We start from the raw sequence: 13,683 nt of genomic DNA, 5'->3' as shown, positions 1-13,683 counted from the left end.
GCGCCCAGGCCGGGCTGCACAGAGCCTCGCTGGTGGACATCCGTCTGGTCAGCGCCAAGACAGGCTTCGGCCTGGAAGGGCTGGTCAGCCGTCTGCAGCGCTCCTGGAAGTGCGCTGGAGACGTTTATCTTCTGGGCGCCACCAACTCCGGCAAGTCCACGCTGTTCAACACGCTGCTGCGCTCCGACTACTGCAAGTCCCGTGCCCCCGACGTCATCGACAGGGCCACCGTGTCCTCCTGGCCAGGTTAGGGGCACCACTCTTCCCTTTGCAGTGGGGTGCTGGGGCTGCTGAAATCAAATAGCCCTGGGCCTCAAGGCTGCCCTCGGCCACCCCTGCGGCTGGAGAACGTGTCACCACAAGTGGGTCCCTGCCATGCTGAAGCACCACCATGGTGGGCAGCAAACTCCAGGGCTGCACCATGCTTGGAATTGTCATGTTTCTTAGAGCAGCAGGGGTGGGAGGTATGTGCTGAGGGTGTTGATGTTTTGTAGTAGTAAGAGGCTTGGTAGTAGTAAGAGGCTTGATACCAGAGCCAGCCTGCGTGCTCCTGTGCCAGAGGGGATGGTACCCCATCTGCATGCTTTGCCCTGCTCCTATCGATTAGGGGTGTTCTCCAGTTTAGAGGGACAGGCGTTGTTCTGGTGAGCACCTGTAAAATAATGCTAGGACAAACCAAGCTGCCTGGAGGTGATGCTTGCCTGGAATGTGTTCAGTCATGGCACCACTTGGTTTTGTGACCCTTTTATTCAAACTGCGGGTAAGAACAGGTCACAAGCAGATGGATGACCTGATTTTGCTGCCTCGACTTCAGAGGCTAGTACTTTAGGGGAGAAGCAGGTTGTTTTTTTTTCTTGTTCCTCACAGCTTGAATGTACCAGGTAGTCAGAGACCCAAACTGTTGGTTTTTTTTTACAGGAACAACATTGAACCTGTTGAAATTTCCAATTATTAATCCTACATGTGACAGGATATTCCGAAGGCAGGAGAGGCTAAAAGAGGAGGCAACAAAAACAGAAGATCAGCTAAGCATTGAAGAAAAAAAGCACCTTAATCACCTTAAAAAGCAAGGTTACTTGGTGGGTGAGTATTGCCTGGGTAAAGGTATTGCTTCTCTGCCTCAGTGAAAATACTGTATTACACAAGGGACTGATAACTCCTTAGTTCGCTGTAGAATCTAGCTGGTTTTTTGCAAGTAATTTCTTCCTACTCTGAAAGAACTCATTTCCATTTATTAAAAGAACATGCTGTCTGTAGTAGCAATAACAAATTTCCAAACTTACATTATTTTTACCAGTGTTTACTCCTGGAGTAATGAATAGAAGACTGCTATCTCCTTCATAAGCAGCATCATTAAGACTTCTTCTGAGTACTTACTTGTCAGTTGCAGTATTGCAGGGGTTTCCCCTGTGCAATGCACCTCCCATCTGAATTAGGCTAGCATATTCTGATAGCTTGGTAGTTTACAAGGATATCACATCTCTCATCCCCAAAAGATGAAAGCAAGTTTAATTAAAAAAAAAAAAATCACATTTTGGCTGCAGGCGACAGGGTTTGCATATCGTTTTAGGATGTATCCAAAAGAGGAGGTTGCCAGAAGGTCGCTCTGATTTTCAGATAATTTTATGTTTGGCACTCTGAGGTACTGAGAAAAGGGCAGCCTGCTTTACTGTAAAATGGAAGTAACAGAGTATCTGTGGTCTGGTGCCTGCTCAGATCCTGGGGCTTGAGAGCTAAGCAAGAATTATAGAAGGGATTTCTTACCATTTGGCTTTTTATCACCTTTATGTTACTGATGTGCATCTCTTTTAAGCCAGGAAAGGGGCAGGTGTTTGATTGAAGGAAAGACAAGTTAACAAGTGGAAACCTTTCATTTTAATCTAGGAAGAGTTGGAAGAACATTTCAACGGCAGAGGTCTAGCCTTGTGGTTGACTTTGACCCTGATGTGCTCTCCTACAGCATAGATGAAGATCCTAGACATTCCCCTAAGAAGCACAAGGAAAGGGAGGAGTTCACACACAATGAAGTGAAGGACGCTCGCTGGTGTTTTGACACTCCAGGAATTGTAAAGGAAGACTGTGTAGGTACTCTGTGGTGCTGTGTTTCGGGATGATAGGGTTTGGGAGGACTGTTCTGCCTTAGCTGTGCCTGTGGGAGAGTATTTCTGCTGCAGTCCTGGGATTAGGATTTTTTAAAATGTTAAGATACAGTTTGTGTTTACTTAGGAAGGGTTTGTTGTGGTAATGCTGTTGCATTTCTGAGTAGTGCATACAGCCATATTTGCAAAAGAGCTGTAGAACTTGTATAACCTCTGAAGGAAGGGAAGTAGGCAGTAGTGCTCTAAGCCAATCTATACCAGCATCATCTGATGAAGCTGGTGCTTTTTAGCTCTACTAGCCTACTGAAAGGTGGAACTTAGGAGGATCATCAGTGTTGTATGACTGAACCAAACCTTAGAGAAAGCATTCTCCTGAAGCGAACAGGATCTGTGGTGTTCCTGTTAATGGCTCCAATATGCCCAGCCTACATCAGTGTTTCAGTAGATCACTCATCCAAAACAGCCACATTGTGATTTATGATCACTGATACCCATGCAGAGCTGCAGGTCATCTTTTGGGGAAGGTTAAAAAGTACAGGTAGATAGGAAAGTTCAGAAGAGAATGAAGTGCAAGAACTGAACAGCTCAAGTGCAGGTGCTGCTTTCATGAATGCTAGAAAACTACTGGTTTTTCTATTGATGTGTTTGCCAGACCATAACCTACTTCACTGTGATGCTTTGCTCTCTGATAGCCAGTGTAAAGACAGACAGCTTAGAGACCTGATTTCATAACTTGAGATTGTGTATATTCTTCCTCTTTTCTGGAGTTGAATATGTGTGGGAAAACAAGAGGACTTTGCTGCATGCATAAATACTTGCTGCTGTTTCTGATTTTGACTATTCTTGCTGTGTCTTTGGAGAGCTACATGCCAAGTTTCAGATCAAAGTTTGTTCCTGCAGTCAGCATTCAATCTGAGTAAAGGACAAGCAGATTGTCTATGTGGCAGCTATTGGCAGGGGAGATTTCTATTTATAACCAGGTTTTAGGTTATGTTATTTTGGAAGAAAAGGGAAGGAAAGTGGCTGTTAGCGTTTTATGGAATTAAATTTTTATCCTTATTCCTTGGAAATTTGGTTTTAGCTGCTTCTTCATGACTCCTTACAAACTTCTGGAAAGCCTAGAAAAGGATTACCGATAACTCAAGTATTTGTTCAAACTTTGTCAAATACATCAGAAAACCTGCAGCTAGTAGGTCAAAGCCTTCTCATCTTTTAGCATTAGTGTTGAAGTCTGCCCTGACTTTGAAGCTGTAGAATGTCTGCTTGTGAGCACAGGAAGAGCATTAGGGGTTCTGGCTGCACCACAGCCCTTGTTAGTTTGGTCTTTTAAAGCTGAATTGAGGTTAATCCTCATGTCCAGCCTGATCTGAATTTGGATTTGCATGACTGTGGCACATGTTTGTGGCACATCTGGAAACATTTCTGCTGTTGCCTCCCTGTGTTTACTAAAGAGATACCATCAGCTTAGAGACTCATTGTTTCTTTCAAGGCACTGCTTTCTGTGCCTGCACAGTGTTTCATAACTGGGTTTGAAAAGTGCTTCTGTAGAAAGTGATCAGACTGCTGTGGCTGCAGCACTACTGGCTAAGTCACTGGCTGTTAAGTAGACTTTGGAGTGGATCGTTTCAGTGAAACAAATTAACACCTCAACAGGTGAGCCAGGAGATGGACAGGAAGAGGGAAGAGAGGAAGACAGGGCAGCAGGAACATTTGTGAGCCGTCAAAGAGGGGAGAGCTTGTTTCACTGTGCTCAGGGTACAGATCCATGCTGTGTGTCAGGCTTGTCATCCTGCAGTTGGAGTTGTTCCATAGTGTGATTCAGGACTTTTTACTAGTGAGATACTTTGAGCCTGCTGGATTCAGTACTTTGTCACTACCTAAGAGGAGTAACTCAAATGTTACTCCAAATAAACATGGTCTCCAGTTCTGCATGGCTGCACTTGTGCTAAAGCACGGTAGATCTTGGTTGAGCTTGTTCCAGCCAGACCCTGCATTCCCACATTCAGGTCCAACAGGCTGATGACAGCTGTTTCACTTTGTTGTGGACTCTGCATTGTCATGGAGATTGGTGACATCTTCCTGCTTATCAGCTTACTGTGTGGACCAGAATCGAGCTGTTCTGTCAGATGTTCTTCATGCTGCTTTACTTGGTCTTCTTTCTCTGTCCATATAATGCCAATATGAGTTCCATTGTTCCCAGTAAAACATCTGGAATGAGTTATGGCAGTGCAATTTTATTTTGCAGGTTTTGAATCTTCTGACAGAGAAGGAAGTAAAGCTGGTTTTGCCAACACAGGCGATCGTTCCACGGACCTTCATTCTCCAGCCAGGAATGGTCTTGTTTTTAGCAGCCTTGGGACGTGTAGACTACTTACAGGTAAGGGAAGAAAGGATTTTGGGAGCATCTGCTTCATTCTTACTGTAGTACCAGATGATAAATAGCTTTCTGGGTAGGTTTCCCAGACCATCATCATCAGATGATGAATCTGTTAAATCACTGCATAAAGTCAGAATGCCTTTGGATGGGGAGTGGTAGTCGAAAGGTTTGATACCTTTTTCCAGCGTGCAGCATTTTATAGTGTATAATGGCAACTGCTTTTGAATGCTAACAAACACCTTTAGCTTAATGTGCTTCCCATAACACACAGAGGCACAAGGCAGGGAGGGAGTGAGGAAAGAGAATGACAGAATTAACTGCGAAAATATGTGAGTTTCCTCATTTCTGTGTTTTGTGAAAGCTGCCTGCCAAGAGAGAAAAGCATGGACATTTTTCCTTTCCTGACACAGGCCTCTGAAGAACTTGCATTTTAGTTTCTGTAAAAATATTTTTGGAAGATGCTGTGTGTGTCCGCAGCCAATAATTTCTTCCATTTATTAGAAATCCTATGCTACACATTTATTGAACTGTTGACCTCCCACAATGTTTCCTCTGGAAGGGGCTGTTTTTTCCAGATAGGCATTATCATAACTGCTAGATCCTTTTCTCAGTAGTTTGCCAATTTTGGAGGTGTATATGGTTATTCCTCTGTTTCAGTCAGGTTTCCAAGACCACCATAAACATGTTGAATTGGTACTTTGTTAAGAGATCATTCTTGACGTGCTGGAGAAAAATGAGAAAGGTGGAGGGGGCAGGATTCTGTAAGTAATAATGTACCTGCATGGCAGGGGAGCTTCATCATAGTTAAGGTGAGAGTCCAGAGCCCTGTCCTGAAACCAGCTTGACAGTACACTCAGAAAAAACAGTTTGTGAGGAGCACAACCGAGCAAAAAATCTCCTTATCTTGGGTAAAGCTCTTAGAAAAGAGCTTCCTAGACAGGTTTGTTGGGTGCTATTAGGGACTCAAGAAAGTGCCTGGATTTGCATCCCTGGGAAAGTAGGACAGTGATACAGATGACATCTTGCTGGCAGTACACACCCTCTGCAGAAACACTTTGAGATTAGCAGCACAGGGCTTCAAGGGATTGTCTTGCCACATGAGCTTTGTTCTTGGGAGCTGTGGAAAACACAGCTGGTGATAGCAGCCTAGGGAGCCTGGTAAGGGCAAAGAAGTGTCACACCATCTCCTGATGAGAGGCTCAGGCTCAGAAACATGTCCAGTGAGTGCAGCAAGGCTAGCAGTTGGGCTTTGTGCTATACGCCTGTTCTCCATGTGATGGTGGTTCTAGCAAGCCGTTCAAGTTTGAGGCCCTGCAGGTCCTCAGTGTCTGTTTCAGCACATTGATGTATCAGTCTTGTGTTTCGGTAACCTCCTGAGATCTTGGAGGACAGTTGTGCTCAGATCATGACAGGAGACACTGCCACAGGTTAGACCTTAGATGAACTTGAAGGAATTGCTGCACTTGAGTTTCCTTATTTCATGCTGCTAGCAGTTTTTGTAGAGATCTCTCCCCTCTCTAACCTTGTCTGATCTGCTTGCAAATGTGGTGAGAGTGCCTGATGAAATTGTTCCATGTTGAGTCTTTGCATACCTTGGAAGTAAATATGAGAGGTATGTGTTAGAAATGCAAAGTGATAGGAGAAGGAGCACCAGATGAGATGTCCATCACCTTTCATTCTGAATAACCATGCCGAGTTTGTTCTTGGGAATTAAACAAGAAAAAAGATCTCTCTTGGATGATTTGCCTGAGTTGAGCAGCTGTGATGGCAGGAGATGTGGTGTTGGGCATGCTTTGAGGCAGGATGGTGAAGCTGTGTGTGCTTCCCTTCTGGAAGCTGAGCTCCCCAGATTATATAAACCCTGGCTGCTCTGCAGTGGCAGAGACAAGGACCCCTCAGACAGGAGGGGACATCAGACAAACACGTTTTCAATATGCAGGAAAGAAATGGGGCAGGAGAGAGCAATTCAGGGTTGCTTTTCATAATTAACATCCTCTTGTTACTTATTTCAGGGAAAAAAGCCTGCATGGTTTTCTGTAGTGGCTTCTAACCTGCTGCCAGTCCATGTTACTACCTTGAGTAATGCAGATACCATCTATGAGAAGCACACTGGCCAGGAGTTCCTAAAGGTGAGTAGAGGAGCTGTGGGGGCTCTTGGCTGCAGGTAGGCAGGCTGTCCCACCTGGTGAAAACCCCTGTATGGGGCACAATTGACAGGAAAAGTCCACACATACCAGGAGTTTGGGACTTCTGCAGTGGGTGAGTGGAGATCTGCAGTGTGTAGCCATCTTGTACAGACTGCATGGCTGCAGGTGTGTTAAGAGGGAGCACTCAAGATGATGGGTTTTCAGCAGAGGTTCTATGTCTAGCATTCAGAGTGATAAGATTTGCAGTGTTCTGCCCTCTGATACTTGGCTCTTCTTGAACAGCCTTAAAATGCAGGCAGCATCAGGGATATTTTCCATGGCAAACCTTCAGACTGGGGTTTCAGAACAGGTTGCAGTTGAAAAATGTACCTTTCTTATTCTTTCCCTGCTGGATCTTCTGCACATCTGTTCATCTCTTGGTGGTCTGACTTTTTCCTTGGTATTTCAACATACTGTGTAGCACTTGCAGATTGATGATAGACAAGGTGAGCTGTCCTTGTTCTGGCAGCTCCATTCCTGTGCACATGTAGAACAAGTGCTGTCACTGACATCAGGGCAGCTGGCTTGGGCCACTATCTGAGTCCTACAGTGGGCACTCCATCTTTGCTCATGTCCCATGGGGTTGCTCTGGATGTGATCCTGATTCTGTTCTGTCAAACCTGAAATAACTCCTGTAATGTATTCAAGCTTGCTCTTAATTGGCTAACAAGCATCTAATATCTTTATTCCCCCTTGTGCTTTGCATGCCAGTTAAAGTAGGAGTGCTGAAGCATCTCTTGACTGTTAAATCTTTTCTCTGTGTTTTGATCTTAGGTTCCCATGGGTGGGGAAGAGCGAATGAAAGAGTTTCCCCCACTTGTCCCTCAGGACATTACACTGAAAGGAATTGGTACCACTGAGGCGGTTGCAGATATCAAGCTTTCCTCGGCAGGTAATTCAGTATTTCTTAATGAGTTTGCTTTGCAGGGTCTGCATCCTAGAAACACTAATGGGAAGAGGCCTCTGAGGGGGTGAAGACATATTTCCTGCTCAGAGCAGGGCTGTCAACACCACAAAATCAGAGCAGCCAGCTCAGTTCAGGTGAGGCTTGGCAACCTCCAAGAATAGAGGTTGACAGCCGTGCTTGTACAGGATGGCAACTTTATGCTCTGGCTGCTATACAAGTTCCATAGCATCAGGAGTGGCTGTGACACTGTCAGCGGTCCATGAAAGAGCTGTGTCTGGGGAGAGTAAGATGTGGGTGCTGCCTTCTGTTGGGAAAGGGCTGGGTATTACCTTTGAGCTTGGTTTCTCAAAGAGGTCACACCTGGGTAGCTCAGGTTCTTACCCACTATGGGAGGCAGTAGTTTGTGTCAGAACCCTTGTTCTGATTCTAGTGACTTGTTCTGCTCACTGTGTTCTTTTTGGCTGTGCAGGATGGGTGGCAGTGACAGCTCATGCAGAAGAGGAACTGCTGCTCCGAGCCTATACTCCCAAGGGCACTGCGTTGGTGGTGCGGAGTCCTCCCCTTTTGCCATACATCAGTACCATCAGAGGGGCCCGGATCGCAGGCACTGCTGCCTACAGGACCAAAAAGCCTCCCTCCTTTGTGGAAAACCTGAAAACCATGGGAAACAGATAACACTTATCATCTGAGCAAGGTAGAACAGCCTCTGGAGAAACTTACTGCTTATGGATGTTCAGAAGACCTTGTACTCCTTTTTAAAGGCAGACAGGCACATTTTGGAAAGCAAGCCTGGGAGGAGCTCCACAGGTCCACACCTGATCCAGTTGCTGAACTGCAGCTGTTTTGAATGAGCTGATGGGCAGGTACCTTGCTGTGAGAGGTGAAACAGCTTGTCCCTGGGATCTACCAGTATCTACAAGCAAATCCCTTTACCTGTTGCCTCTTGAAATATGGGATGGAAACTCACCTGTCTGACCTGGGCTGGCTCTAGAGTAGGTGTTCTCTTGCACACATGGTCCCTCAGTTTAGGAATTGTCACCTTGTTTTTGGAGGCTTTAAAGTGATTCTGCAGTTAAGGAAGTGGAGGGAGTGGGAAGGAGCAGGGAATGCTCTGCTGTGAGTATAACTTTCTTAGTGGCTGATTTGACAACATTGACCAAAAATTGGGTCCTTTCACTCCTTCAACATCTGGGGCAGATGAGGGTGTGCAGTGCCCTGCTTTTGGACACAGGAAATGGGAATTAATGAAAAGCAAGTATGCTTGTATGCATGAAGAGGAAACTTTTGCAACTTACTGGTTTGATTTGTTTTTTTGTAGCTTGTGTAAAGGCTTTTGAAACTGAGGGTGTAGAATCAAACTTTTCAAAGGCACTCTTGTATCCTTTTTGAATAGTCGACAAACCATTCTTGCTTGTGTGGGCACCTTGCTAAACATGTGAAAACTCCAGCGCAATAATAAATGTGCTAAATCTGCCAAAGACAGGCAGAGAGTGAGAGACATAACTGGCCAATCTGCTGAAAAAGAGGCAAGAAAGACCTTATCACTTTTCCCATTTTACCTGTTGTGGTTTAACCCCAGCCAGCAGCCAAGAACCATGAAGCTGCTCACCCTCCTCCCCCTTTCCCCCCTCAACATGGAGGAATGGGGAGGAGAAAATAAAATAAAATATGTAGGTTGAGATAAGAACAGTTTAATAATAAAGAGCAGAATGAGCTAAAATGCTAACAGATACTAAAAAGGAAGTGAAAGGAAAAAACAAAAAATAAAATCAGTGAAGCACAATGCAATTGCTCACCACCCGCGGATTGATGCAGTGCTGTCCCTTCCCCCGGATCAGCCCTTCCTGCTTATATACTGGGCATGACATGCCATGGTGTGGAATATCCCTTTGGTTAGTTCAGCTCACCTGTCCCGGCTATGTTCGCTCCCAGTTTTTCGTGTGTACCTTCTCACTGGCAGAGCATGAGACACAAGAAAGAAAATGTCCTTGATTTATGATAAACACAGCTTAGCAGAAACCAAAACATCACTGCACTATACTAGCTACTGAGAGAAAAAAAGCTGACTCCATCCTGGCTAAAACCAGCACACCTGTCTGCTTTAGCTTGAAGTGGGGAACTCTGTTAGCAATCATACCTAAAATACATACTGCGACCCATCCATAGGGGACACGATGCTCACTGCAAATCCCTCATCAGGCTGAACAGACACTAGACACGTGTCAGAGAGCTCTTATGCTTTTATTGCATGTATAGTTGCCTTAACTCTGGCAACTAGCCCACTAATTAGACTGAAAAGGTGTTGGCTACAAAGCCCTTAAATCTTACCCACCACTTATAAGAAGTGTATTGTAACAAGCCTTTAATTTTGTACAGTACACTTCAGTAAGCTCTCAACTCCCACAACAGACTTTTCAAAGGTGCTGGTTAACAAGCCACAACACACTCCCACAAGCTCCCACCTCCCACAACAAGCTTCAGTATAGACTATGGGATAGAACATGATAGCCGTGCTTTGTCCAGGTGAACTATGGGAGGAGAGAAATAAAGGTAGAAAAGAGAGAAACAACAAAATATATCATCAGTCCTTAGATCCCGTGTTGATCCTGCCTGGTCTGGATCTGGGTTAGTGAGACAGAAAGAGTGGAAAAAGAGCGAGGGGGCTTTTATAGTTGACTTGGTGCAGCCTGTTAGGTAAACTAGATTTCTTGGCCATTTTTGTTCATGCATGCACAGACAGCCCTTTGAGCTCTCCTCCAAGAAGAGAGTTGGGATGGGGGACTGAGCAGGAGTCTCAAGGCAGGACAGGAGGTTGGCTCAGTGCAGTGCTGCCTCACCTCTGTGGGACCCTCTCTTCTGATCACAGCTTCCCTGTCACAGCAGAGTGTCTGAGGCAAAAACATGCTTATGTCTGGTCCTCCACAGCAGTGAGGTGAAATCTTTGGATCTGGAGCCTTTGTCCTTAGGACAGATTTCAACTTCCCAGACACTAGCTGGGAATATCATTCTGCTGTGTTAAGTAGGTTTGGGAAGTACCCAAAATTGTGGGAGAAAACTTGTCACAAGTACTCAGGGGGCCAACTGGAAAAGATGGTGTCCTAGACTTGCAAGTTGGGAATGGAGGAGGACTGGTGAGAGATGGGATTGCCTTGGCCACAGTGCTCCTGAAATGCCTGAGTTTAAAATTCTTGCTAGCAAGTGCCTTTCCTAGTTGGCTTACTCACCATCTGTGTCAGGAAGTTATCTGCAGTACACTCCAGTAACCTTTTGGTATATTTCCTCTCTGCTCTACTGCATTTCCAGCAGTACAGACATCCCCACCTTGTTCGATTCCACTTGCAGAGCCTTGCCCCTTTTATACGTGGGCATTTTTGGGATGGAGCACTCACAGAGGAGATGTACTGGCTGCACTGGGCAGGAACTTGTCACTGTTGCCACCCCTCCCTTGAGTCACCATGTTCTGCCAGGTCGAGGAGGGGATAGCAAATCCTCCTCATCGTGTGTGCTGTCTCCCTGTCACGCCTGTCTCAGTGAGGGTAGGTGTGATTCCAGAAGTCCTCTTTCCCCTGGACTCCTCGATACTCCTCAACCTACTCAACTCCCTCAGCTCTGGGACTAATCAGAGGTGTTCCTGGGTGTGCTCACAGCTGTGCTCACTGCTGCCATCCAGCGTGGGCCTAAGAGCGGGGCACAGCCTGCAGCCCACACCTGGGTGGCAGCGTGATCCCACCAGACTTCTGCCTGGGCAGCTGCATCAGTTGTGGTGGGTGCAGAGCTTAGAGAGGCTTTCTGCTGGTTGGGTACCATTGCTTCCTGGTCGAGCTGGCAGAACTTCAGCGCCCTTCTGGCATGCCCTTCTACACCATCTGCCTCAGCATGACCTGTTTGCCTGCCCTGGCTGCTGGTGCTTCCCAGGGGCTTCTTTTGGGTGTGGGGGGATAGACGCTTGGCTGCAGTTGCTCCTGGCACACCCAGGTCCTGTCAGCCACTGTTCTGTGAGCTGCAAGCTCCTGGCAACTCTCTTGACTCCCCCTGGGGTTCCCCTGGTTCAAGAAACTGGAGCTGCTCACCTCAGCATGTTATTTGGGCATCTGAAAAATCAGGCCTCTGTGCTCCCAAGCAAATCAGGAACGGTTAATTCATGCTTCACTGTGGTAACTCAAGGAGCATTGCCTCCATCTGCTGCCTCAGCTGAAGATACCAGGACACACAACATGTATGAGGGCAGCACTAAGGACAGCTGCATCTTTCAGAAATGAATGAATAAACGACAAAATGCACACTGAAACTACTTGCTTCCCTTCCAAATCACCTGACTAGTCAAGCACAATCCTCAGGCAGATGTCATGGACATCCTTGAAGGAAGAACTGGAGAAGATTGTGCATGGACTAAAATACAGAAGGTAAAAACTTGCAGCAAAGGGCTGGAGAAGATATTGTTCCTTGGGGGTGGAAATGTCCACCTGAGTCATATCTGTTCAAAAGGTAGAAAAGAAAGGAGGTGCCGTTTGAAAGCTCTTTGCACTCTTGTTAGTGCTCAGGCACTAACCACAAAGATGTGTTATTTGCCATAGCCCCTATGGTTGAACTTTGTCCATATTAATAGTCTCAAGGAGTTACTGAATGCCAGATAAATAATAAACAAACCAACAATCTGAATAGCTTATTATTGGCTGATGATTATACTTCTCTTCCATTTTCATCACATGGAGTACGGTGCTAACTGGGTATGTGGGTAGTTATTAGGGAATAAAATGTAGCTCAGCAAATTAGGTCTCTTAATCGAGCTCCAGTGAGGCTTTGGTGATGTGAAAAGACATGGAAATGCCTTCCTGGAGCCTTTGCACAGCAACCAGTCAATTTAATTCTTAAATGATTTGTGAAATGCAGGGTGTCTTGGGTTGGTTCTCTGTACCCACGAATCTGACCCGATGGAATTATAAGAGGTCAAGCTGGGATGTAATAGGAGCATCACACAGTTTTACACAGTCTTTCAAACAAGAGCAAACCCCAGCTCCAGGCATTCACCACCATCAATATCCATATGTGTTTAGCTGTGTTAATCCTCAGGATGCCATGAACTTTGAATTTTACCTTCACAAAGGAGGAAAAATAACCCCACCATTTTTTTTATGTTTAAGGAAAAGATTCTAGAAACCTTTTTTTTTTCTCAGAGATCGTTTTTTAAGTGACTTTTGTGGTGGTGACGGAAGTGCCATATTTATCTGAACTGATAGAACACACAGAGCAAACCAACCTCTGTACAAACTCTGCCCATTCTTTTTGAGCAGGCCACAGATTTAGCAAGTTCCTTCCTTGACTTGCTCATAGCTAAATGAGAGAACCATAGTGCTTTCTGCATTTCTTCAAGACTGGATATCTTGAATGTTTTTAACTCGGCAACAGAGTAACCAACTTTTTTATGTATCTAGAAACAGCATGTAAGAATAACTTACATTGTTCAGTTTATGACAAAGCAAGAATACTGACAAGAATACAAAAGAATAATGAGACAGGGACCTCTGTTTGCATCTTGAACAAATGTACCAATCCAAACTTCTTCCTGAATGTGTTATATGCATCAGATAGTGGTGAGAGAGAAAGAATATCAAGATCTGCCTGAGCTGACAGGTAAATATCACAACCAAAAACCAGGCTGAAGATACTTTCAATTATCTTTGAAAGATACCAGTGACACCTATTTCTTTTCATCTTGACTGTATGACAGGTGTGTGGATGACTTACATAATGAAAATGCACTGGTAGACACAACTTCCCCACTACACTTCAGAGGTCTGAAAGGCACTGCAGCTGATTGAGGCAAAAGCCACTATAATGTTCTGGGGATGATGCAGTTCTGCACTGCCTAAATTCACACCCGTGCTTACAAGTCACATGTGTTCACTGCCGTATGTCTAGTTTCTTGCTTAAAAGTACCTTTGGTACTAATCTCCATAAAAACATCTATTGCTGAGCCTAAGAGGCATGGGCTGCAGAGATGAATACCCTTGACTCTGTCTTTCTGCTTTGAAAAGTTCTCACACATTTGGTGGCTTCAGTCCTTCCTGGAACACTGCCTGGGGTGGTGTCACTCCATTCCCAATGTGATACAGA

The 13,683-nt window shown here is 45.4% G+C and overlaps 1 protein-coding gene across 1 annotated transcript; it reads left to right on the top strand.

The window, feature by feature from the left end:
* Positions 1 to 11: 11 nt before the first annotated feature.
* NOA1 (nitric oxide associated 1) lies at positions 12 to 8,244 on the top strand (the record flags this gene model as incomplete). Its single annotated transcript, XM_009080622.1, has 7 exons — positions 12 to 246; positions 919 to 1,083; positions 1,885 to 2,081; positions 4,345 to 4,476; positions 6,489 to 6,605; positions 7,437 to 7,554; positions 8,039 to 8,244. Coding segments are annotated over 7 exons (1,170 nt in total), but the record flags the coding sequence as incomplete, so codon positions are not given.
* Positions 8,245 to 13,683: the final 5,439 nt, after the last annotated feature.

Source organism: Acanthisitta chloris, unplaced genomic scaffold (genome assembly GCF_000695815.1).
Source record: "Acanthisitta chloris isolate BGI_N310 unplaced genomic scaffold, ASM69581v1 scaffold8318, whole genome shotgun sequence".
Classification (NCBI taxonomy): domain Eukaryota; kingdom Metazoa; phylum Chordata; class Aves; order Passeriformes; family Acanthisittidae; genus Acanthisitta; species Acanthisitta chloris.
The sequence above is the reverse complement of the archived record's forward strand: the minus strand, read 5'-3'. Positions and strand labels throughout refer to the sequence as shown.